Raw genomic sequence first — 22,787 nt, 5'->3', positions numbered from 1 at the left:
AGTAGCTATCATATTTTGTTCCATTCCCTCTTTTATCCTTTATAGCATCCCTCTCACACTCAACAGACAACCTTAATTCTTAATTTACTGAGATGATACAGGCTTTAGTGCAAGGGCCCCCTTAATGCTCTTCTCTGTCTCAGATGTCACTCCTTCCTAAGGCAAACACCTCTCTATCCCCTCTGATTATTCTTTCTCTGCCCTCTACATGTTGTCCCCTGCCAAGTTCTATTTTAGGACTTCTCTGTACAATCTGCTGCCACCTGGGAATTCCCCAGCGGTCCAATGGTTAGGACTTTACTTCATTTCAGGGGACATGGATGTGGCACAACCAAAAGCAAAAAAAGACCCATCAGACCTCTTTGCAGGCTATTTAAGACACTGCCTACTATGTGCACGTAACCTACGTGTGCCCTCCTATAGAATTTAAATTATCTGTAGGTTTCTTATAGTGCCTAATACAATGTTTAATGCTATGGTAAATAGTTGTAAATGCTATATAAAAGTGCAGCAAATTTGTTTTGTTTTTGGAACTTTATGGAATTTTATCTTCAGTTGGTTGGATTCAAAAACCCTTGCATATGGAGGACCAACTGTACTTTTCTTCTTCCATAAATTTACACACTTCATTATTTTAAAAAACGTTACAGTATTCCTGTGTTTGTATATTTATCCAAGTCTCTGTCAATGGGCAAGTTTTATTTATCTTTTGCCAGAGACTGCTGCAGTGAACTGGAGAAGGAAATGGCAACCCACTCCAGCGTTCTTGCCTGAGAATCCCAGGGACGGCGGAGCTTGGTGGGCTGCCATCTATGGGGTCGCACAGAGTCGGACACGGCTGAAGGGACTTAGCAGCAGCAGCAGCTGCAGTGAACGTCCCTGTACATGTATGTTTGCTTACACCTGCAAATGTTTCTGCAGTATGGATTCTTAGTGTTACTGTGGAATCAAGGGCGTGTGCATGCTTTGCCAAATCGCCCTCTGAATGGTTGAACCTGGTGCCTCTTCAAGAAGGTGGGAGGGGTGGGTGGAAAACTTCAGGCCTCCGAGCAGCAGGCGGCGCTGTGAGCGCCCCTCCGCCCCAGTGGCGAGGCCCCGCTGACGGACTTCCGTTGGAGGAGTTGGCGCAGGCCCGGCAGAGCTGACAACAGGCCGAGCGAGCGGTGGGGCGCGATGCCGTACGCCAACCAGCCCACAGTGCGGATCACGGAGCTCACCGACGAGAATGTCAAGTTCATCATCGAGAACACGGACCTGGCGTAAGACTGCTGGGGGAAGAGGTTGGCGGTTCTGGAGAGCCGGGGTCCCAGCCTGCGGGACGTCGTGTCTTTTCAAAACTGGCTCCCGGGCCAGGGCTTCCGCTTTGGGCACGGTGGGGCGCGAGCCCGGCCTGTCGAGGCTGCGGTGCCCACACGCCGCTTGGTTTTCATTCCTCAGGGTGGCAAATTCTATCCGGAGGGTCTTCATCGCTGAGGTGCCCATAATAGGTAAGCGACCCCAGTCTCGTTGCCAGGGCTACCGGGCCTCTCTCCCCCCACCCCACTCCTCCCCTTACCTTGCAGTTCCTGCCCCCAGCCTTGGTTTGGGCGAGGGATTGGGGGCGCTAAGAGGACAGTCGTGCTGGAGACTTGATCGGGCCCTTTGCCCTTGGCCCAGGGCCACTCTGGCCACCTCTCTGGCTCCCACGGGCTATTTATTTAGTTCCATTATTTTCCGTGCGTTGGTGACGCGCATGGGCTCAGGAGTCTGTGGACTGGGACTCAGAAACTGTTTTCACTTAACTATCGCTGCGAAACTTGGGCAAGCTATTAAACTCTGTTGCAGCCCCCTCTCTAATGTTCGGACGCCAACAGCAGTTGTCAGGGCGACGGTAACGATTAAGGAGAATAATCTCTGTGCCTTGTGTTCAGTGAGTCTCCATTGCCCGGTAATGTGAATCTGTTCCGTCAGCTGCATTTTGGGAGCATATAAGCTCCAGGCAGTGGTGCTAGGCACTGGAAACGCAGAGCTGTGAAGTACAGAGTTCTCTAGGAGGTCATCTTCAGTTGCTAAGCTGTGTTCGACTCTTTGCGACCCCATTGACTGTAGCCCACCAGGCTCCTCTGTCCATGGGAATCTCCAGGCAAGAATACTGGAGTGGGCAGCCATTTCCTTCTCTAGGGGATCTTCCCTACCCAGGGATCAGACCCGCTTCTCCTGCATTTGCAGGCAGATTCTTTTAGGGTTTAAGGAGAACCATAGCTGCAGTGGGTTTGACGCTTCAAGGAGAAAGGATCTGTTTCTGCTTTTGTTCCAGCCACTTTTCACTGGGTGTTCTGCCTGTCTACAGATATACTACAAATATTTTCTGAGTGTTAACTCAGACTTTGGTTTAGGAAAAAGAGATGTAAGCCATAGTTACCACATCAAGTGTGCAAATTCCTAAGGAGATGAACAGGCCAGTTGGTTGGTAAGCAGAGGACATTGTAGTTTTTCCACCATTACCACCCCCCGGAGACTTTTTCAACTCAGAGCTTGGAGTGCTGGTTCTCCTTCTCTGCCTAATCACCCCGTGGGGTCTCAGGACCTTAGTTTCATCATGAGTGAAATGAGGCAGCTGTGCTTTAGGGTGCAGCCCTGACATTCAAGCGCCACTTTTCCCATGTAGCATGAAGCACCTCTTGCAATCCAGACCCCAGCTAGGAATACAGAAATTAAGACATCTGAAGACCCAAAGAAATTTTGAATCTTGAGGTGGAAGCAAGATGCACACAGATATAACACAATTTGACGAGTGTCTTTTTTTTTTTTTTTTTTTTGACGAGTGTCTTAAGAGAAGTGTGGACAGAGTTCCAGGAGAGAGTAGCTTCTTCCCGGGAGAGAGTATTCATCTCTGTATCATAGAGGGTGGGCAGGGCCTGGTTTATAGGAAGCTCACAGGATTTTAAATCCTGCACAGGAAAGGTTAAAGGCACGCCAGTGGGAAAGGCAGAGACAGAAAAGCTTGGCTCTTAGTCCTTACTTGGCTCAGGTTTAGGAAGCAGAAGGACAAGCAGGTGGGGGTCTGGTCGTGTCTGGTCCTCTGTTCCTAGTGTCTACGCCCCTCATTGAACAGTTGGTCTCACTGCCTTTTGACTTCTGAATTTGATTGTTTATGTACACATATTTATGAATGAATGAGTAAATGTGTTTAAGTCAACTATGTGTGACACTGCAATTCTTCTCCTCGCTCATGGCTAGTAGGGATTAGTATGCCTTGCCCATTAAAGGAATTGGGTAAACATGATTTGGTTGAATGATAATAAAGTGTTAATTTGGGTAATCTAGTCATTATATCACAAAAGGAGATGTGGGCCATAAGTCTATGTTATTTCTCTGAGGTTTGTCCAACTTTCAAGTGCCCAAATAGTTTGTGTTCTTACTGGTGTTGGCATGAGTAGCAGATTTAAGTGCTTCCCACAGAAATATTCAGCTCTGAGAAACACGCTCCCATTCTCGTGGTATCTTTAGGTCAGTGTTTTTGGGGTAATACAGGGAACTCTCTGCATCATAACTGCCTGAGCAAGGAAGTGCGGTGCAGTGTGTGGTTCTTATTAAAATGCAGCTTTCTGGGCCCCACTCCAGAGCTGTGAAATCAGAGTCTCTGGCAGCCTGACTCGGCCTCTGCAATTTAGTAAGCACTGGATGATTTGGAGGGGCTCAGGTGCTAAAGAATCTGCCTCAGTGCAGGAAGCCCCTGGGGTTCAGTCCCTGGGTCGGGAAGATTCTCTGAGAAGAGCATGGCAACCCACTCCAGTATTCTTGCCTGGAGAATCCCATGGACAGAGGAGCCTGGCAGGCTGCAGTCCATGGGATTGTGAAGAGTCAGACAGGACTGAGCAACTAACCCTTTCAGATGATTTTTACATCTGGAAAATTTGGTGGCTAATCTGCCTGTCTGCTTTTTCTGCTTGCTTCATTCTGTAGCGATTGACTGGGTTCAGATTGATGCCAATTCCTCCGTCCTTCATGACGAGTTCATTGCTCACAGACTTGGTGAGTGCTGGGTTTGGAGAGTTACAGGGAGGGGGCTGCGCCAGTGTCAGAGGAGGAAGCGTCCTCACCCCCAAGGGGACTTCTGCACTCTCCTTCCAGCTTGGCCCCTGCCTTCTTCAGTGTGCTTTTCTCTGTCTTCCAGGATTAATCCCTCTCACCAGTGACGACATTGTGGACAAGTTGCAGTACTCCCGGGTATGCTGTGTGCTTGGGGAGCTTGGGGGAGGCAGGGAACTCAGTCCCCAAGGAGAGTTTTTCCAGCCAGCTCGATTTCGGCTTTTAGAAAGACAGTGTGGAGATGTCTGGAGCCCAAGGCAGGCATCAGTCTTTGGTTCTGATGGGACCACAGATCGATGAGGCTCAAGGGGCATCAGAGAGTCTCATTAGCTAGAGGGGACATACACCTGGATACTCATTCATACCGAATGGGTGGAGCTGTTTCTCTGCAGCATCTGGTGTGCAATGTTTTCCAGAGCATCTCTTCCCAGGGACAGGGGCCTAGGAGGCTAAAGGGTGTCAACAGAAGGCTAGTGGGTGAGGACAAGGAGCAGAGGCAGTGAGAACTGTTTTTCAGAGCAGCAGCTGTCTGCCAGCTTTATGCCTCACCCTATAGGTTGTCTTCCTGAAACATGGCTCCATTCCCCTGGGGTGGTGTTTGCCGCTTCCATGATACATTAATGGGCTCAGAACTAGGGAATGTGTAGGGTAGGATTAGGTTACCTGCATCCTTTCACCAGAGCTGCATTAGTTGACAGCCTGAGAGTATTCCTTCTTGATGGCTTTAGGTGGTCCTGAATCGACCCCTTTTCTGGTATTCCCAGGGGCACATCATTTTGGTGTGCTAATGGCTAATTTGATATATTTTCTAAATGTGTATGTGCATTGCTGTTTGTTTTATTAATTGTTTATTTTTGGCTCTGCTGGGTCTTTGTTGCTGCTCAAGCTATTTCTAGTTGCATCGAGCGGGGATACTCCTGGTTGCAGTGTGCAGACCTCCACTGTGGTGGCTTTCTTGTTGCGGGCACTGGCCTCTGGCTCAAGGGCGGCAGTAGCTGTGGCACACAGGTTCGGTGGTTGCTGCTTGCTGGCTCAGTAGTAGTTGTTGTGCACAGGCTTAGTTGCTCCATAGCATGTGGGATCTTCCTGGACCAGGGATTGAACCTGTGTCCCCTGCATTGACAGGTGGATTCTTATCCACTGCACCTCCAGGGAAGTCCATATATGTGTTTTTTTTTAAATATTCAAGCACACAGCAAAGTGTGGAGCTAATAAAACAAATAGGCATGCTGCCGCCAAACCACTTGTCACATTTTGACATTTCATCATTTTTTGCTTCATGTCCCCAGAGTCTGTTTTTAAGAAATAAAACATCACATATATTGGTAAAGACAGTTCTACCACTGATTGAAGAGCAGTTAGTCCATGCCCCATGACTGAACAGTTCCTTCCATTAAGTTTTTTTCTAGTATTGCATTTACTGAATAAAGATGGTGTGGATTTTCCGGTTTTGTTTTCTTAAAATTTGCAGAAAAGTTAAAAATAGAATACATACTCATTCTCATTTCACTTTTAATTTACAGTTGTTGATACTTTGCTATATTTGCTTTATGTTTCATACAGATGTTGTGATTTTTGCTAAACCACCTGAAAGAACGTTACAGAAATCATGATACTTCTCCCCTAACGACATCAGCATGTGTGTCCTAAAAATAAGGATATTTTCTTACCTAACCACAGTACTGAGCCTAAGAAAACTAGTGTAGATTTGTACTATCTATATACAGTCTAAATTCAGGTTTTCCTAGTTATCTTCAAAATGTCCATAATTGTTTTTCGGTTTGGCTGAACTGCTTGGCTTACCAGGTCTTAGTTCCCCCACCAGGGTTTGAACCCCACACTCTTGACAGAGAAGGGACAGAGTCTTAATCACTGGACTGCCGAGGAATTCCCCCTCATTGGCTTTTTGTTTGTGGATCTGTGATGCATGCATTGCATTTGGTTGTTACACCTCTTTAGTCTCTTGATTTCTTGAACAGACTCTTCTCTCTCTTTTTTTTAGGTTGCGTACCTTTTTATATTTTTGTCTTCCATTACATTTTGATTCCTTAATTTTATATTTCTAAGAATGATTCCATCTCAAGGGTCCAGGTTGCCTTCCTGTCCCACCTGTGTGTGATTACAGGCTGGCCAGGGGTGGCCCATAGATTTCCTTCATCATCTTGAAAACGTCAAAAGTAGCTTGCATTTTCCTCACTAATATGAGGGGAGAACAGTTTGCTTGACTACATTCTAGTACCTCTCTTCTTGCCTGACGTTAAATGGTAGCAGCTAGTCTCTTAAGATGGGAGTGTTTCAAGAATCAGTTTAAAGAATAACAAACTTGAGAATTATTAAAGCTGAGTGATACGTACATGGTGGCAGTCTGTTATACCTTTCTCTGCTTTTGTGAATGTGTGAAACTTTTTTAGAAAAGGTCAGTAGTCTGGAGCTTAAAAGGTACTTTTTTCTATTGTCCCCTAGATTGTTTTAAGTGGTAATTGCATTCCCAAGCTAGTTCCAGCTCATGGATCCTGAACTGTGCGGGATGAAAGGCTCCTCTGTTAGTGCCTTGGTTCTCTGAGGAAGAGCCGTTTAGCAGCCCAAGAGTGGTGTGTAGATGGACACAGCTGAGAGACTGGCGGCTGCAGCCACCCTTTCATCAGATGAAGAACCTTCAGGGACAGGGCATGAGAAAGGGGGAGCCAAGGCAGACTTCATCGTCTCTCCACAGACTCACTGCTGTCTCTCTTCCGCCTCAGGACTGCACGTGTGAAGAGTTCTGCCCCGAGTGCTCAGTGGAGTTCACTCTGGACGTGCGGTGCAACGAAGACCAGACGCGTCACGTCACGTCTCGAGACCTCATCTCCAACAGTCCCCGCGTCATTCCGGTCAGGAAGGCCCTCCCTGTTGGGACCTTTGCTGTTCTCTTGGCTCCAGTGGGCCAGATTGGGGTGGATTCTTAGAAGATGCCAACTTCCCTATGTTACCCTCTGCCTTAATGTGAGCCTGATGCTTAGAAGTACTAATGATTCTGGACCCTTGCAGAATGGGCAGAAACATTGGTGCTGTGGGCCCTCTGCCCCCTTAGGACCCTTTTGAAGACCATGCTACTGTTTTGACTGAGGAGGTTGTCACAGCCATGAGATAGGGGTTAGAGGCCAGTCACCAGCACGGATGGGATCCCTGGAGGTGCTGGAAGATTTCCGGGTGAGATGAGCAGCTGCTAATAAATGCCTCTGTTTGGACTCCCTGCAGGTGACATCTAGGAACCGAGATAATGACCCCAACGACTATGTGGAGCAGGATGGTAAGGCACCCCGAGAGAGGCAGGGACCGGACCCAGCCTCTCATGTTGTCTGGTCTTCCAGGGGCTGCAGGTCAGACCTAGAGAACTGTGCCTCTGCCGGCCCTCAACTGACTCTCACCTGTCCCCACAGACATTCTCATCGTCAAGCTGAGAAAGGGCCAGGAGCTGAGACTGCGAGCCTATGCCAAAAAAGGCTTTGGCAAGGAGCACGCCAAGTGGAACCCAACTGCAGGAGTGGCATTTGAGTATGACCCTGACAATGCCCTCAGGCACACGGTGTACCCCAAGCCGGAGGAATGGTATGTTCCTGGTGGGAGTTGAGGGCCGGCTGGGTGGGCAGGTGTGGAAGTGGCTCCCAGTGACCCAGATGGGGCAGCCTGACTATGAGACACGGGTCCCAAAAGCGGCCATGTGCTGGCCACAGCAACCCTGTGCTGACCTCTGTTTGACCTTAGGCCAAAGAGTGAGTACTCAGAGCTGGATGAGGATGAGTCGCAGGCCCCCTACGACCCCAACGGCAAGCCAGAGAGGTAAGACCCTGGTTTGGCACTCGAAGGTCACGTGTGTAAGAACATACAGGTCTGGTGCAGCCTCTGAGTTAGGGAGCCCCTTTCCCTCCTGTCCACTTCCCCTCAGCTGAGGAAGGGCAGGTAACTGCTGAACCCCCCTTAAGTCCCCCTTTTGGTTACTGGGAGAAGGAGGCCCTCTGGTTATCCAGACTGTTCCTGTTGTGATTATTCAGCCCCCAAAGAAAGGTCAACCTAAGATCAACCCTAGGGCCCCAAACTGTCCAAAGCGTTCTAGTGACAGACATGGAAACGCTGGAGCAGGAGGCACTGCTTAGTTATCTTCCTTCCCCTCAGTGTGGAGTGGGTCTACACACAAGTGTCCTGAGATTTTTCACACAATATCTTTTTGAGGCAGCTATGGCCCTCTTGAGGTCCTACAGAGTACGCTGGGACCACTGTTTTTAAGAAGCTGGATGGAGGTCAACCCTGGGACAAGGTCAAATTCATGGGGAGAAAGGAGTCAGGACCTAGAAGGGAGGGAGGCCCTTGGCCAAAGCTGGGGCCCACTGGCCTGAATGCTTTGTGGAGAGCTCTCACTGGACTCTTGCCTCTCAGGTTTTACTACAATGTGGAATCTTGTGGCTCTCTGCGCCCCGAGACCATCGTACTTTCAGCCCTCTCTGGATTAAAGAAGAAGCTGAGTGATTTACAGACCCAGTTAAGCCACGAGATCCAGAGTGACGTCCTCACCATAAACTAGCTGCAGCTCACCTGTTTGAGCAAAACAGTTGGATTTCAGGTCTCTTCTGAGACTCTTTTTGGCTCCTGGGGACTGGACAGCTGCTGCTCAAGTTTCTTGGCAAGCCTTCAGTACCAGTTAGCAAGGCAGCAGTGGGGAGGGGTAGGTCCGTCCCAGCCTTGCTTGGTTACAGATACCAGGACTGCCACTGCCGTTGCTGGCAGGGCAGTTTCCCCCTTCATTTAGCGTCCCTGGGCCTGCCTGTGGGTTGGCAGCAGTGCTCCCTGAAACACTCCTTCCACCCGGTCTCCCAGCGTGCCTCGGGGGCCATAGGGCTCCCCTGTTGACAACCACTGAGCTGGACTCTCGTCTTTGGGTCATTCCAGCTCTTTACTTAAAACCCTTTCTGTTCACAAGTTGGAGTGTTCACCATTGTAGGCTTGTGTGTAGGGACTGACTCTGGAATCCTCACTCAGGCTGCCCAAGCGCCCTTCCAGTCCCTGCCTCTGCCATCCTATTGATCTTTCACTCAGATTCTCAAGTGTCCTGAATCTGAGAACCTCTCAAGAGTGGTGTTAGTCCCAGGCTATCCCCATCTTCCCACCAGTAAACCTTGTATTTTGTTCTCTACCCATCAGTTTCAATCTTCACCAACAATGGCCGGATGATTTAATTTGTGGGTGTGGTGGGGGGGGCGGGGAAGAGGACAAGGACCTTAATGAAGATCTGGCCTTGACCCCTTAGCCCTGTTGGTAGGCACACACCCAACGCAGTTAATTAGGCAGCCTGGCAGGAGAAGCCTGGAGAAAACCGGAAATCTAGTACAGAAAGGAAGGGTTATTTATTAACAGTAGTTGTCTTTTGAAAGTTTTTATTTTTGGCAATAAAGAGCACAACGTACGTAATCTCCTTCATGCGTCATCAAGCCACAAACCGAGCCAGCCAGCTCTGCCTCCCTCCCCGTGGCCTCTGGGTGCCCTCCTTCAGGCTAGCTTACTCCTGGGGTGGTCATTCCCTGGGTCAGGTTCAGAGCTGAGCGGGCCGTGGCCCCTCCCTGGCTCCAGGGCTCTGTCTGGAGGGGCCTCTTGCTTTACCATCCTCCTGCCACGACTCGAATAGTGGTTATTTACATCAGGGTCTGTTCTCACAGATTAGAACCCTAAAATATTAAGAACAAAAAACCCAACACACACACAACCAAAGGTTTGATGTGAGTAGAAAGATAGCCCTTCTGCACGGTAGTCAATAAATACCAGCACTAGAAAATCAATTGCTTTAATTGCGTTTCAGCAGGGAGCCTCAGCACCATGTGGAGAAGAGGAAATGGGGCGGTCTTGGTGTTTGAGTCCTTTTGGCCAGAGGGAGGCCACACAGGGCAGGGGGGCACCCTCCACGGGAGTGCTGCCCACCTGGTCAGTGAGGGGGCAGCAGGGTGCTCACCCGACCCCGCAGTCCTCCTGGGGGCCGGCCTGGCCCTGGAGCAGGAAAGAGCTCGGGAGGCCACCCTCCCTGGGCTGAGGTAATCAGCACCCTGCCCCCAGGGTGTCTTCTCAGCCTACGAAGCAGGAAGAGCCTGGGCAGAAACCACTTTAAAACCAGATTTTCACTTGAGGTGTCAGCCAGATGTCACCTCTGCGTAAAACTCCCAAGTGCAAGGCTGCCGAGTGGCACAGTGTAAGCGCGGATCCTTCCTGTGCCACCAGGCCCAGAGGGACCGAGAAGCCACCTGCCGTCTCCACCCCTGGGCTGTGTGGGAAAGCCAGCAGCAAGAGCAGGCGCCAGGAGTGCGGACTGTCTCCCTCTTCGGGCCCAAAGCAGGAGGGCTGGTACCCCTTGGGGGACAGGAAAAACCACCGCCCTCACGTTCAGGAACAGCCCTGACTGTGGCCTGGTCATGGGGATAAAAGATGTGTATGTGGTGGCAGGGAGGGACAGAGGGGTAAATCTTATTAATATAGAATAATGTCATAAGCCATATATATTAAAATCATTAACCGTATATAGTCCTATGGTAGCTCCAGCCCCTCACACATGCTCAGGTGGCGTGGCCAGCCCTTTGCCTTGGTCCAGTCTCACCCTTGGGGGCAGAGAAGGGACAGCTTGCTCCCTTTCTCTGGGCTCCTGGCCCACAGCCCCTGCAGGCAGCCCCAGTGGTCGTCCAGGCACGCGAGCTCTCCCGTCACTGGGAAGGGGCCCTGGCCTCACTGCTGTCCCCCTGGCTGGGCTTTGGCTTTAGCAGGATGAATCTGTTGAGGAGGTCCGTTTCTGAGCTGGCCTGGGCTGCCGCATACCCCTCACCTGTAGACAGACACAGGCTGAGGACTTGGGCCCAGGACAGAAGACCCCTGCCCAGCACACCTTGTCCTCCACAGAGCCTGGCTGGTGGGGGTGACGCACAGCAGTGACTCACCGGCGAAGCTGGAGGCCTCGGCGATGTTCTGGGAACCTGTGATGTGGTGCCAGTAGGCACTGCGGGGCAGCATGGTAGTGGGCGTGCAGGGGTATGAGTAATGTTCTGTGCCCTTGCTCAGCAGCTGTGGGGCAGAGAAGGGTCAGCGGCTAAGCCCAGGGGCGGCCAGCCCAAGACCCTGCCTGCCTTTGCCATACACACGAGCTGGAGACGGCTGGCACTCTCCCGGTCCTCTTGACTGCCCGCCCGCCGCCCCCTACCCTGGACTGACACGCACGGCCTCACCCTCACATTCTTCTCCATCTCCAGCAGGACTCGTTTGTGCTGCTCGGCGATGGCCAGGGTGGCACTGTGGACCCGCTGGTAAATCTGTTCCCCTTCCTGTGTCTGGAAGGTGTAGAGCCCTTCTCCAGCATCACACATCCTGGGGACACAGGGAGCACAGAGAGCATGGTGGTGGGCACGTCCCACGTATGTGACATGCTCAGTCAGGCTCTCCTTTGGGAACAGGCAGGGCTATTACCTGAGGGCCTGACCACCCAGCTCAAACGTGCTGAACATTTTCCATGGGCCAGGTGGTGGTCTAAATGCTTTACAAGAATTAATCCATTCTGTTTTCTCCACCACCTGGTCTGTGTGCAATTAGTTTCCTAATTACTACAGTTCTTCTCAAACTATCTTATAGATGAGAAAACTGAGGCATTCAGAAGCTAAGTAACAACCAAAGTTACATGGTGGAGTATACAGAATTGGAGTCTAGGCAGGCTGCTCCAGAGTGCAAGCTACACCCAGTCCTCACCATCATCACCCAGTGTATGAGGCTAGGTACTTTCATGATCCCATATGACAGATAAGAAAATAGACACGGGTCTGCCATCACAGAGCAGGTCAGCGCCAGTGCCAGCATCTGACCTGAGATTTTGACGTACTTGCTGGGAGCCTCAATTTCTTCAGTAAAATGGGAATATGATGTTCTTCAGCATGCTACGCTGATAAATGGGCTTTCAGCACAGGGCCCAACACAAGGGAATGGCAGCCATCATCAAGACCATGGCTGGAGGGTGGTGAGGCGAGTGGGTCCTACCGGCCAGCCTCAAAGGTGAAGCGGGTGGCATCCCGGCCATAGCGGCGCAGTGAGCAGAGGGGCCACGAGACGAGCTTCACGCGGGGGTTGTGTATGTCCCAGAGGTAGATGTTCTCGTGGGTGATCTGCAGCTTGCACTCGCCATACACGTCCAGGTTGGGACAGGGCAGGAGGAAGACATTGAAGCGATCTGGAGGGGAGAGGACAAGAGGGCCTGGAGCTTTCGGGGGGTGGGGGGACCTTCCCCCACCCCCACCCTGTGCCAGCACCAGGCCTCACCTGTCTGCTCACACTGCACTCCTGGGGCCAGGAGGTCTGGCTCTCCCAGACTGATGTCGTTGAGCCTCGACCCCAGACACTCCACAGAGAGTGTCTTGTACCACTCCTCTGCCTCCAGCTCTGGAGAAAACAGTATCTCATCATGCTGCCAACTCAGGGGCCCTCGGCAGCCCACCCCACCTGCTTCAGCCGGAGTAGTCCCTGCACGCAAAGCAGAGAGGGCGAGGCCAGTGGACTCTGCCCGCCTGCCCACCTCATCCTGGGGGGCGCCCTCCTCCCCACACCTCACACCCCATCAGGAGAGCTAGACTGGCTCTGCCCCCTACCAACTGGACCTTGACCAGCACACCGCCTGCAGCCCCCTCCCCTCACCTGAGTCGCAGGTGAAGGTCCGTGCTGAGTCGTCGGTGAATATGATGGCCACTGCCTGCCTCTTGGTCTCCTTGGGGAGCCGTGTGACACACTTGACGTTGCTGATCTCTGTCACCTGGCACGGCATCCACAGGGGACTCAGCCAGGGTGGGGCACCTCCTGCTACATCCCCCGCAGCTCTGCCACCCCCAGGAGGGTCCTGTTGGCCCTCAGGACTCTGAACAGATCATCACTGCTTACAGGTTGGGGAGCTAGGGCCCAGGCCCCCTAACCTTGGGGCAGCCTCGGAGGCACACGGACTTCTCGTCTGGATACTTCTCCAGCCGCTGGGGCCCCTTGCTGGAGGACTTCCGGAACACCAGCCAGCACCTCCGGTAGATCTGTGGGGCGAGATGGCAGGGGGATGGACCCTGGACCACTCCCAGCGCAGCCAAAGTGACCCTGCAGTTTTCCCTGCCTACCACGAGGGGCAGTGCCACATAGCCTTCTAGGGGGCTCAGGCCCAGGAGACCTAGGACAGCCGACACCACTGGGGAAGAGACCCCTCCCCAAGTTGAAAAGGCAATCATTTCTTGGCTGGCTCCATAAAAGGTGCTTCTGAGTTACTGTTTACTATGAGTTCAGCTCTGGGTTTAACCTAAGTAGCCAACATTTATTTGTGCTTTTTGTTATTAGCACTCCTCACATTTAATCTCAGGGTCACTCTTGAGGTCAGTTCTATTATCATCTCCACTTTACAGATGGAATCTGAGGCACCCAAGAGTTGAGTAACAGCTTATGAATGGTAGAACTGGTATTTAAAACCGGCTGCCTGGAGCCAAGGCCGTACCGGGAAACCACTGCACTAAGGCTCTGCCCAAGAGCACCAGCCAGGACAGAAGCAATGTCGTGCGGACAGGAATCAGGCCTGAGCCCGCTCCCAGCCTGCACATCACCACAGCCCTTGTTCTTAGAGCCAGGAGACAGCTCTTGATGTAGGTAACACCCCCTCTTGTCTCTAGGACCTCTTCATTCACTGACCATCCTGGGAATGAAGGGAACCAGGGTTAGTTTCCTGCTCCAGCTGGGAAACCAGGCGCTCTCAGAGGTCAAGGAGCAGAGCCAGGAACCTGGAATCACCCCAGAGCACAGAGTCTTCCCAGCAAGGTTCATCACTCCTTGTCCCAACCACCGCCAGTGACCCTTGCCTAAATCCACCTAAATTCTCTATAGCTTCCTGGACTCCATCCAAGAGGCAAGGGAGCCAGGGAGCGGGGAGCTGCCACATTGGTGGTCCTAGCCACTTGCCTGGGCCTCTGACTCTTCCTCCTACGGCTCTTTTCCAGCCCAAAGTCCAGCTGGGGTGTACCTACTCTTTCAGCAAGCATTCCAGAAGGCTGGCAGAGCCATTCCCCGGAATCTCCAGCGCTCCTCTCACTGGCAGTGTGGAGACTGAGGGGCCCTCCTCTTTGCCTTGCTATGTGGGCACCAGGTCCTTGGCAGTCAGGTTCCCAGGGTGCAGTGGGCCGAGGCAGTCTCCATCCTGAGAAGCTACTCACACCAGGCTATTTCAGGCTCCGGAGACTCTAGGAGACATGTCTGTCCCTGCCCCCCAGACCTTGGCTCAGCCCTCGGCCTGTCCACATAAACCCCAGCAGGCCTCAGCTCTAAGCTGAGCAGCTCTTTTAGGGCAGAGACTGTATTTTATTCTCAGAATCCTCACATGCCAGTAGCCTCGTGAACAGAGCCTGCTGAACAAGTGAATGATCATGTGTAGGGACCGTGAATGGATGGATGGATGAATGAATGCTGCCAACTCAGACATGCCCTGCCAGGCTGGGCTCTGTGCAGCCTGCAGGGGCAGAAGGCCTGGGGGCCTGAGTGCTTTGGTTGCCTGGTTACAAGATACACACACACACACATGCACACCCGCGCACGCACACACACTCGCACGAACACAGAGCCCCAGGGAGCCACTGCGCTCAAGAGCCCTCCTTCCCCACTTCTCACAGGTCTTTGATCAGCGCTTCAGAAACGCTCTGCCACAGCGCTGCCTTGGGAGGAAAGCCCTGGCAGGTAGGAGGGCCCGCTCCTGGTCTCTTTCAGCCCTTCCCCCTCACCTCTGTGGGCTGAGACAAGAATGGCCGGGTGGCCCCAGCCCCTCACAGCAGATCTGCAGGGGGAAGTCAAGTTCCCTGAGTGGGGGTGACTCCAGACGGGGCCTGGCCACAGCCCAGCTCCTAAATCCTGCCCTTGACTGTGTCCACCGTAGGCTCCCGGGCCTCCCCCTGAAACAGGCCGGGTTCTGAGCCCAAGTGGCCACCTCAAGTGCCTTGGCTTCCTGGTAAACTCTGCTCTGGACCGGCCCTCAGCCCAGCGGGCCCCTGGGGGCCTGAAGACCCTGACAGGTCTGGGCCCTGGGGAAGGAGGAGCCACACTAGAAGCTGGGCCCCTGCCCCTGCCTCCCCACTGCAGCCTTAGCTTTTCTCCTCATTCTGTGCTCCAAGTGGGCTCCATCCTTCTCTTGGGGCAAGAACACAGTGGCTGATGGCCACCAGGGCCCAGGCTGGGACACAGTCCAAATCCAGGTAAGACCCCAATGTGCCCACCAGCTAAGTGGCTGCCCCCTGCCTGGACAGAAGAGCCCCCAGCAGGGGCCCTGGGGGTGGGGGCCACAGGAGTGGAAGGGGGCGCAAGAACCACCCTGCTCCAAGGCCAGTCCTGTTCTGTCTGGTACCCACGCAGGGGCCCCTGAGTATCAGAGCCCGCCTCCTTCGCCAGCCCATTCTGCTGAGCCAGGAAGCCTTGAAAGTCAGATCGCACCCCGACTCCCACCAAGGCCATGGGGGAGGGGAGGGGGGAGGGCGGGCAGGAGGCCCAGGTAAACACAAGACTTGGGCCATCTCAGAGGCCAGGGTTTCCGTCTTACTAGGGAGGCCCCTCAATGGAGAGAGCGGGGAGGGTCAGGGAATAAAGGCAGCTCTTGGGACAACCTCACCAAGATTGTTAAGTTGGTCCCTGGGGCCCCTGCTCATGCCTTTTGTGGGGGTTTCACCAGTAGGGGGTGGGCGAGGGTGCATACCCTGCAAAGGTGCATCTGAGGCCTCATCTCCATAGGCACTCCAAGCCCCCAAAACCTGGGAGGAAAGCAGCCGGGCCCAGTGCCACGGGCCATCCCGCCCAGGTTCTCATTCATAAACCACATAAATGCCAGCTTCTGTGCCCCTCGTACCGCTGCCCTACCCCCAACAACCAACCACTCTCCTTGGCCAATACTTCAACCGTAGAAGCAACAACCAAAGATAAATAAATGCCGGTACACAGCAAGCCACGGGAAGCAGGAGAGATGAGGTACTTTAAAGAAAAGAGGCCAGGGGAGGGGAGGGGGAGACGAGGAGGTGATGGCAAGGGGAAGTGACAAGCTGGTCTCAGCTCAGATATAGCCCAGCATTTCCAGCCACTGCCCGGGCGACAACTTCAACAATAGCAGGGGAGCCGCCTGCCCATCGGCCACCACCGCTGGCCCAGCCACCGGGACTCCAGCCAGCCGGGCTGGGGTGGGAGCTGCAGTGGGCAGAGCCGGGCACAGGCACATGCCAGGCAGCCCGCCGGCCAGAAACCTCGAGAGACCAGCCATGCACGATGGCCGGCCGGGAACCGGCGGGTGGCCGCGCACCCCCGACATCCCAGATGCCAGACCGAGGGCCCCTCGGAAGGTGGCTCACCCCGAGCTTCCTGCTCTTCATCTTCACATAGCCTTGCTTGACGATGTCGTTGAAATTGGTCGCCATGGTTTCTCCACTGTGTCTTTGAGGCTCGTCTCTCTTGGGCGCCGAGGGGAGGGATGCCCAGGTGGCCTCGGTTTCCCCGGCTCCTCCGATCACCTGTTTGAGATCCTCCGACGGGGCTGCTGCACGGAGCTGCTCCTCACCTCGCCCGCCTCAGCATTGTTCTAGCAGCTCCTTCGCCCGGCGCCTGCTGGAAATAAAAATGACAGGGAGATTAGACAGTGACATCTTTCTCTTCCCCTGGCTGTCTCGATCTTTTTTTCCTTCCTCTACCCACACTCGTCCCCTCCCTTCCTCCCTCAGCCCGCCCTTCTTCCTTCCCTTCCCTCCCCACCCCAGGATGGCAGAACCATTCAGGAAAACCCGAGGTGGAGGCCTCTACGAGGAAAATGGTCTAGCCCAGTCCCCTCCCTCACACGGTTAACCCCTTCCTGGGAGGACGGGCTCCAGCTCCTGCTGTGGAGGTGGGGGCAGAGGAAAAGGTGGCCAAGGAGCTGCCGGCGGGGCCCTAGCTCCTGCTGCAGCTGAGGGGCAGGCTTCCAGGAAGCCCCCCTCCTGCCCGGGCACCTCCCTGTGGGAAGCCTTCCAAGAGACGGGCTCCTGGGAGATAACACAGATTCTGGGACCATGCTCCCTGAGGTCAGATGATCCACCCCATGGTCTCAGCAGACAGCACCCCCACCACCTCTGTCCCACTCTGTGCTATACCTGGATCTCCCCAGCTCCAGGCTAGAGTCTGAGAACCATCCCCTCAAACCCTGCTCTCCCTGCCCCCTGGAATTCTTCAGCAGCCTGTCTGGGTGCTGCTTCCTGGGTGGGAGGGCAGAGTCCAATGGGACGGGCCTGCAGATAAGCCTGAAGAATGTGCTGGGCAGGCTGGCAGTGGCCACTGTCGAAGTGGTTGCCTTGCCCTGGCAAGGCCAGGTTGGTCTGTGAGGGCACTGGGTCTTGCCAGGACTCTCGGTGTCCCGTGTCCTGGACCCAGGCAGGAGTTAATTACACGGAGAACTAGCAAACACCTGGGCTGGGAGCAAAGGACACAGCTGGACCACATTGAGGGGGACTAACAGGAAGTCCATATGCAGCTGGAAAAGGGGTGCCACCAGGGGCTCTTGGAATCAGGCAGGTTGGCAGATAACAAAGACTCAGACTTGGCGGAGGGGGGTGTCTCAGTGATGACCCAGCCCAACGTCCATTTCAGATCATTTTATGGTTGGGGAAAAGCAAGCTGCCCAGAGAGGAGAGGCGGCATGGCCAGGGTCACAGAGCAAGTCCAGGCTTCAGCCAGGGACAAATAAGTTCCGGAGCGGGTGATGGAGGCAGGCGTGGGGATGGGATGCTCTGCCACCTGGCTCTGGCCACTCACCACTGCCTTAGCCTTCTCTGCCACCCAGGCTTGGGGCAGGGCTGTGCCCGCAACATGGCCCCCCGCGTCTCTGGATGAGAATGTGGTAGCACTGCTGGGGTCAGCTGGGCATCTGTGCTGCCAGGACAGGACCCTGGGGCAAGCGTCCTGCTGGAGCTGCCAGCAGCGTGGCATTAATTAATCTTCAGGAGGCCTGTCTGTCGAGTCCCTAACAAGGAACAGATGTGACTACCCCAGTGCGCACATGCAAACAGGCGAAGGGACACAGAGGGTAGTGCTCTCTATGCCCCGTGTACCCCAAGAGCCCCTTCAGCACCCCTCAGCAGCCTCCGTGCCCATCCACACCCTCTCTCCCAGGTCCCTGGGGGCTAAGACCCCGCCACACCCAAGTGATCTGTTTTTTTCCTGTAAGGTCGGCTGTGGGGTCCCTCCCTGGTACTGACCCCCCCAACAGCCTTGCCAGACCCAGGTGCTGGCACTCGGAGATGAACAAGCTTTCCCAGCTCTGTCTCCACCATCTGGGGCTTCCTTGACTCCCCCAGCAAGGACCGGCTCTGTAAAAGTCCCCTCTGAGATGATGGCCAGCCGGCCACTGGCTGAGGGGCCATGCAAGGGAGACCTCTTTCAGAACACACTGACCAGCACGCACGGGGCCCCCGGTTCATCCAAGGCAGCTCCGGATGTGGCCCAGCCAGGAACATGCATTCAATGGCAAGAGGTCCTGGGCAAGCCTCTTAACATCTCAGCGCCTCAATTTCCCCACCAGTAAAATAAAATTTTTTTTTTAAGAAAAGATAAATCAGCGCATTTAAAATGAGGAAATGAATCCCTGAGGCACCTGCCTGCCCACGCTGGACCAAGAGCATCTGCCTTGAAAACCCAAAGGGCTGTTTGTATTTCGAGAGCTGCTGCCCAGCCAAGTGCTGTGAGATCACCCTAACCCAGCCTTCCACCTGCCCGACACAGGCCTGCTCCTACCTGCCTCTCCCTGTTACCTTCCCCGCAGTATCCCTTGAGTGACTGCAGCCACCAAGCTCTCGGGAGTACCCCTGGCACATCTGTCCACAGGTCCACACCCCACCCTAGGCCCCAGGCCCTAGAAATAAACCAGCAGGAAGAGTAACCTTCCAGGGAGAGCCTGGGTGGCAGGGCACCCAGCAGCTCACACTGGCCTAGAGTCACAGGTGGTGCTGACCTTACTTGGTTCCAAATAAATATGCAAGAGCAAGACCCAAGCTGGGGCCCAGAGTGATACAGCACAGGAGAGCTGGGGAGGCGGGGAGAGAGGGGGAAGGGTCAATGGGTAGACTTACACATTTGATGGGCAATGGGATCTGGGGGTTGGTACCCAGAACCAACCAATCCCTCAAAGGACGTGGCCCCCTGGCTGAGCCTGTGCAGACCCAATCAGGCATCAAGAGATGGCGGTGGCTGAGCACAGCAGGCAGGAACCAGGAAGGCGCCCCCTGCAGCCCTCCTCCCCTTACCACACCTGGGGCCACTTTCCCCATCACTACTGAACCCGCAGCAGCTCTGGTGCCTCACAAGCCTGCAGCACGAAAGACACCCCGCTAACTGTGGTCTCAGGTCTATCAGGTCAGCTCTGAGCACTCTGAGAGGCTAAGCAGGGTGTCCAGCACCCTCTCAACACAGCTCCTCAACGGGGAAGGAGTAAGGACCCCCATTCCTCCTCCCAGCCTAGCATCAATGTGGTTGCTCAGCCACAAATGGTACCTGCCCCGACCAGGACACCACTGGCTCCTCCAGAGAGCTGGACTCTGAAATGTCCCCCCTCTCCCAGGAAGAGCAGGCATCCTGTGCGGAAAGGGTAGGACACTCCCTGGTGCCCAGCAGAGGGGTGGGGCAGGGCCACTGCCCACCTGCCCCGTGGGACGGCCGTCTAAGCACTCCCTCCCTGGACCCGGATTCTGCCTGGAGGCTTGGCTCCAGAACAAACGCTACTTGCTGCTGCTGGCAACCAATGGCTGAGCCGGAGTGGCTGTCGGCCTGGCTGGGCCTCCCAACCCCGCGACAGATCGGATCTTATCAGGGCTTGGGGACAGCCCTGCCTGGACCCCGGCTCACTGACGGCTCGGTGTCTCCACCCGCTGGCAAAGATCCTATCAACCGGATTGTCTCCAGCACCAGGGACATTTCCCATCCCCCACCCCCACCCCCACCCGGTCCTCTCCACCCCCAAGTGATGGCTATCAAGGGCCAGGAGGAGGTCCTCCCTTCCCCGGAGGGCCCCATCCCTGACCTCCTCCACCCCTGCAAATCCTCACAAGCAACCACCACCTGAAACACCGCAGGTCTGAAAGTGGGTGGCAAAGTCAGATCCAAAACCAACTCGGAAGAGAAGATTGGCAGAAAGAGACATCAGAACAGTCACTGTCACTGTCTTCTGGGCCCTCCGGCCAGGACGGTGGTGCTATGTCTCCAGACCACTGCCGCTGGTCTCCCTCCTGTCCCCCACCCACCCTTCCAGCCTCATCTCCCCACTGCCAGGGGATGGGGGGGGGGTGTTCCTCAACATGCCTAACTCTGATCATTGCACTTGCTGTTCCCTGCCTATACCACACTGTTCCCTCAGAAGGTCCAAGGTTCATTCTACCACATCAGTTTAAAGACCATCAGTTTAGAGAGTCCTTCCCTGACCATCCTGGCCAAAGGGAGCCCCCAGTCAGCCTCTACCACCACACCCAGCTTCCACTGTCCCCACATATCCCTATAGGTTTTACCTCTTCATCTGCTGGTTTGCTTGGCTGTCTCCAACAACATCCCAGAATGTCAGCTCCCTGATGGCTAAGCCTCCTCTAATTAACAGCTCCATCCGAGCATCTAGAATGGAGCCCAGTACAGTGTTGTTGTTTAGTCACTCAGACGTGTCGACGCTTGCAACCCCATGGACTGTAGCCCGCTGGGCTCCTCTGTCCATCAGATTTCCCAGGCAAGAATACTGGAATGGGTAGCCATTCCCTTCTCCAGGGAATCTTCCCAACCCTGGGATCAAACCCACATCTCCTGCATTGCAGGTGGACTCTTTACTGCTGAGTGCAGAGTAGGTACTCAGTACACGGGGGCTGAAAACGTAATTATCTCCAGGATTTGTTTTGTCCTCTTCATCCTTTCTCCCACCACCACCACCAATATCCACCTGGTCAGACCCAGCTCAGCTTCCAAAGACATGTGGGCAGCGGTGGGTTCCCATTTTCCTGGGCCCCGGACCCACAGGTTGGTTCAGAGCTGACCCGGGGGGAGACAGCACTGCTGACCCCGTGTTCGGGCCTGGCTGGGTGGGCCCACCTTGGCCCTGGTTGTTGGGTGAGATCATGCCCAGCTCTGCTGCCCTGCCTGGGAGAGAAGAGCTAGAAGTAACCATTGCCCAGGCTCAGAAGGACAAACAACTGGGGGCACAGCTCCTGAGACCCATCCCAACTGGGGGACAGGGCTGGCCTGCACTGGAGCCACAACTCTTGAAAGGGGCAAGAAAGGACTTTGCACTAACGAAGCCCAGCCTCAAATCGCTGCTGTGGATCCTGCCCGCCTGTCACTGCCCTTGACTCTCAGACCCCTACACCTGAAACCCTCCATCTGAATCTCCTGGCAACAGCCACGGAGCCACAGCTTGGGACATGGCCCAGGCGCCGGCCTCCGCTCATACCCCTCTGCAGTGACAGCAAGCATTTAACGGGAAGCTGGACTTTGGGAGTCCTGAGGGAGAGAGTGAACAGGACCCCAGGAACAGGCAGAAACAATCAACAAAAGCGGGCAGCTGGCTGCGAGTTTAAGCTGTAGGGCAGGAATCATCTGTAGGTGGGGTGGACGGTGGGGCAGTTGGAGAGTCTCTAGGAATTTAGGGGCGGGCGGCGGGGGGTGTACTGAGAGAGTAAGAGGCCATGAAAGCAGATAGGGTGCCAGGAGGCAAGCTATGAGGAGCTGAGCTGTGCCCCTTTGAGATGGCAGGGCCAGGGAGCACAAGGGCCTGGGCTCTTCCGATGGGTTAGGTGTGGCGTAGGTGCGGGGTAGGTGTGAGGTCAAGCCCTGACCTGGGGTCCCCTGGAGAAGAGAGCTGGGGGAAGGTGGGGCTCAAGGGGTAGTTCCGGTGGCAGGGATTGGCTTTTGGAAGTGGACCCCTGAGGACCCCCACAGGGTAGGAAGGTCCCATGGGCTTGGAGAGTCCTCACGGAGGAGTCGCCGAGGGTCTGGAGGGCTCCTGCGCGACCTGAGGCCCCGTTCCCCGCCTCGCGCCCCACTAGTTACCTGGGCGCCGCGGCCCCTGCCGCGGGCGCTGGCTCAGCGGGCGGCAGGCCAGGCTCATGCCCGCGTCACGGCGCGGCCGGCGGGGGCGGCGGGGCGGCGGGGCGGCCGGGCAGCGGCGGCGCCGGGCTCCGGGCGGGGACGGTGAGGGAGGCGCGGCCGTCCAGCTTGGCTCCAGCTGGGACTCCGCGGAGCCGCCCCGCCGCCCGCTCACCCTCGCCGCTCCGCTCCGCCCCGCCCCGTCCCCCCTGGCGGCCCGCCCCCGCCGTATTCCTCCGAGCTGAGGGACACCAAGTTCTGCCCCGGCTTCCCTGCCCTCCCCGCCTCCTCCCACCTCCACCCCTGCCGCCCTTCCCTGCTTGCCTCCGTGGGCCCCATCAGGTGGCCCTCCTCAGCCCCGGCTCAGCCTCACCTTCCCTTCCTGGGCCCCTAGTCGCAGTCTCACATCGCCTCTCAGCCTCCGAAATCTGAACTCCACATCAGCTCCCAGTCCCCAAATCCCTACCACCCTCTCTCCATTTCTATGGGAATCATACACACATCCCTTGCTCCCCTATCCCCTAGAGGACTCCTTGGGCCCTTCTCAGTCTAGCCTTCCGGAGGACCCCCACCCCCAGGGACCCTCTATCGCCCCTCTCCAG

General features: G+C 55.2%; 2 protein-coding genes and 1 long non-coding RNA gene across 3 annotated transcripts; 2 read left to right on the top strand and 1 right to left on the bottom strand.

Moving 5' to 3' along the window:
• Positions 1-1,095: 1,095 nt before the first annotated feature.
• POLR2C (RNA polymerase II subunit C) lies at positions 1,096-9,517 on the top strand. The gene is made up of 9 exons (XM_040253914.1): positions 1,096-1,259; positions 1,438-1,487; positions 3,946-4,014; positions 4,157-4,209; positions 6,813-6,941; positions 7,309-7,360; positions 7,491-7,659; positions 7,816-7,890; positions 8,485-9,517. Exons 1-9 carry the CDS (start codon positions 1,174-1,176, stop codon positions 8,627-8,629), a joined length of 828 nt encoding a protein of 275 aa, XP_040109848.1. The 5' UTR covers positions 1,096-1,173; the 3' UTR covers positions 8,630-9,517.
• DOK4 (docking protein 4) lies at positions 9,476-22,317 on the bottom strand. Its single transcript, XM_040253910.1, has 9 exons — positions 22,150-22,317; positions 16,458-16,710; positions 13,026-13,133; positions 12,754-12,868; positions 12,382-12,501; positions 12,103-12,292; positions 11,304-11,442; positions 11,019-11,142; positions 9,476-10,906 (listed from the first exon to the last, which is right to left on the bottom strand). The coding sequence occupies exons 2-9, from the start codon at positions 16,521-16,523 to the stop codon at positions 10,788-10,790; spliced, it is 981 nt and encodes a 326-aa protein (XP_040109844.1). The 5' UTR covers positions 16,524-16,710; positions 22,150-22,317; the 3' UTR covers positions 9,476-10,787.
• On the top strand, positions 14,662-16,572 carry LOC120873141. Its single transcript, XR_005723389.1, has 3 exons — positions 14,662-14,808; positions 15,005-15,320; positions 16,489-16,572. It is a non-coding gene; the product is annotated as an uncharacterized LOC120873141 (long non-coding RNA).
• Positions 22,318-22,787: the final 470 nt, after the last annotated feature.

Source organism: Oryx dammah, unplaced genomic scaffold (assembly GCF_014754425.2).
Source record: "Oryx dammah isolate SB20612 unplaced genomic scaffold, SCBI_Odam_1.1 HiC_scaffold_13, whole genome shotgun sequence".
Taxonomy (NCBI): domain Eukaryota; kingdom Metazoa; phylum Chordata; class Mammalia; order Artiodactyla; family Bovidae; genus Oryx; species Oryx dammah.
This window is presented reverse-complemented; position numbering and strand designations above follow the sequence as displayed.

Excerpts from the sequence above, each read along its gene's own strand:
- DOK4 (XM_040253910.1), bottom strand. The coding sequence starts at position 16,523 with ATGGCGACCAATTTCAACGACATCGTCAAGCAAGGCTATGTGAAGATG. Across the intron at positions 13,134-16,457 it reads TGAAGAGCAGGAAGCTCGGG|ATCTACCGGAGGTGCTGGCT; the intron begins GTGAGCCACCTT and ends CTCGCCCCACAG. Across the intron at positions 10,907-11,018 it reads CGAGGCCTCCAGCTTCGCCG|GTGAGGGGTATGCGGCAGCC; the intron begins GTGAGTCACTGC and ends GTCTGTCTACAG.
- POLR2C (XM_040253914.1), top strand. The coding sequence starts at position 1,174 with ATGCCGTACGCCAACCAGCCCACAGTGCGGATCACGGAGCTCACCGAC. Across the intron at positions 1,488-3,945 it reads CGCTGAGGTGCCCATAATAG|CGATTGACTGGGTTCAGATT; the intron begins GTAAGCGACCCC and ends TTCATTCTGTAG. Across the intron at positions 6,942-7,308 it reads ACAGTCCCCGCGTCATTCCG|GTGACATCTAGGAACCGAGA; the intron begins GTCAGGAAGGCC and ends GACTCCCTGCAG.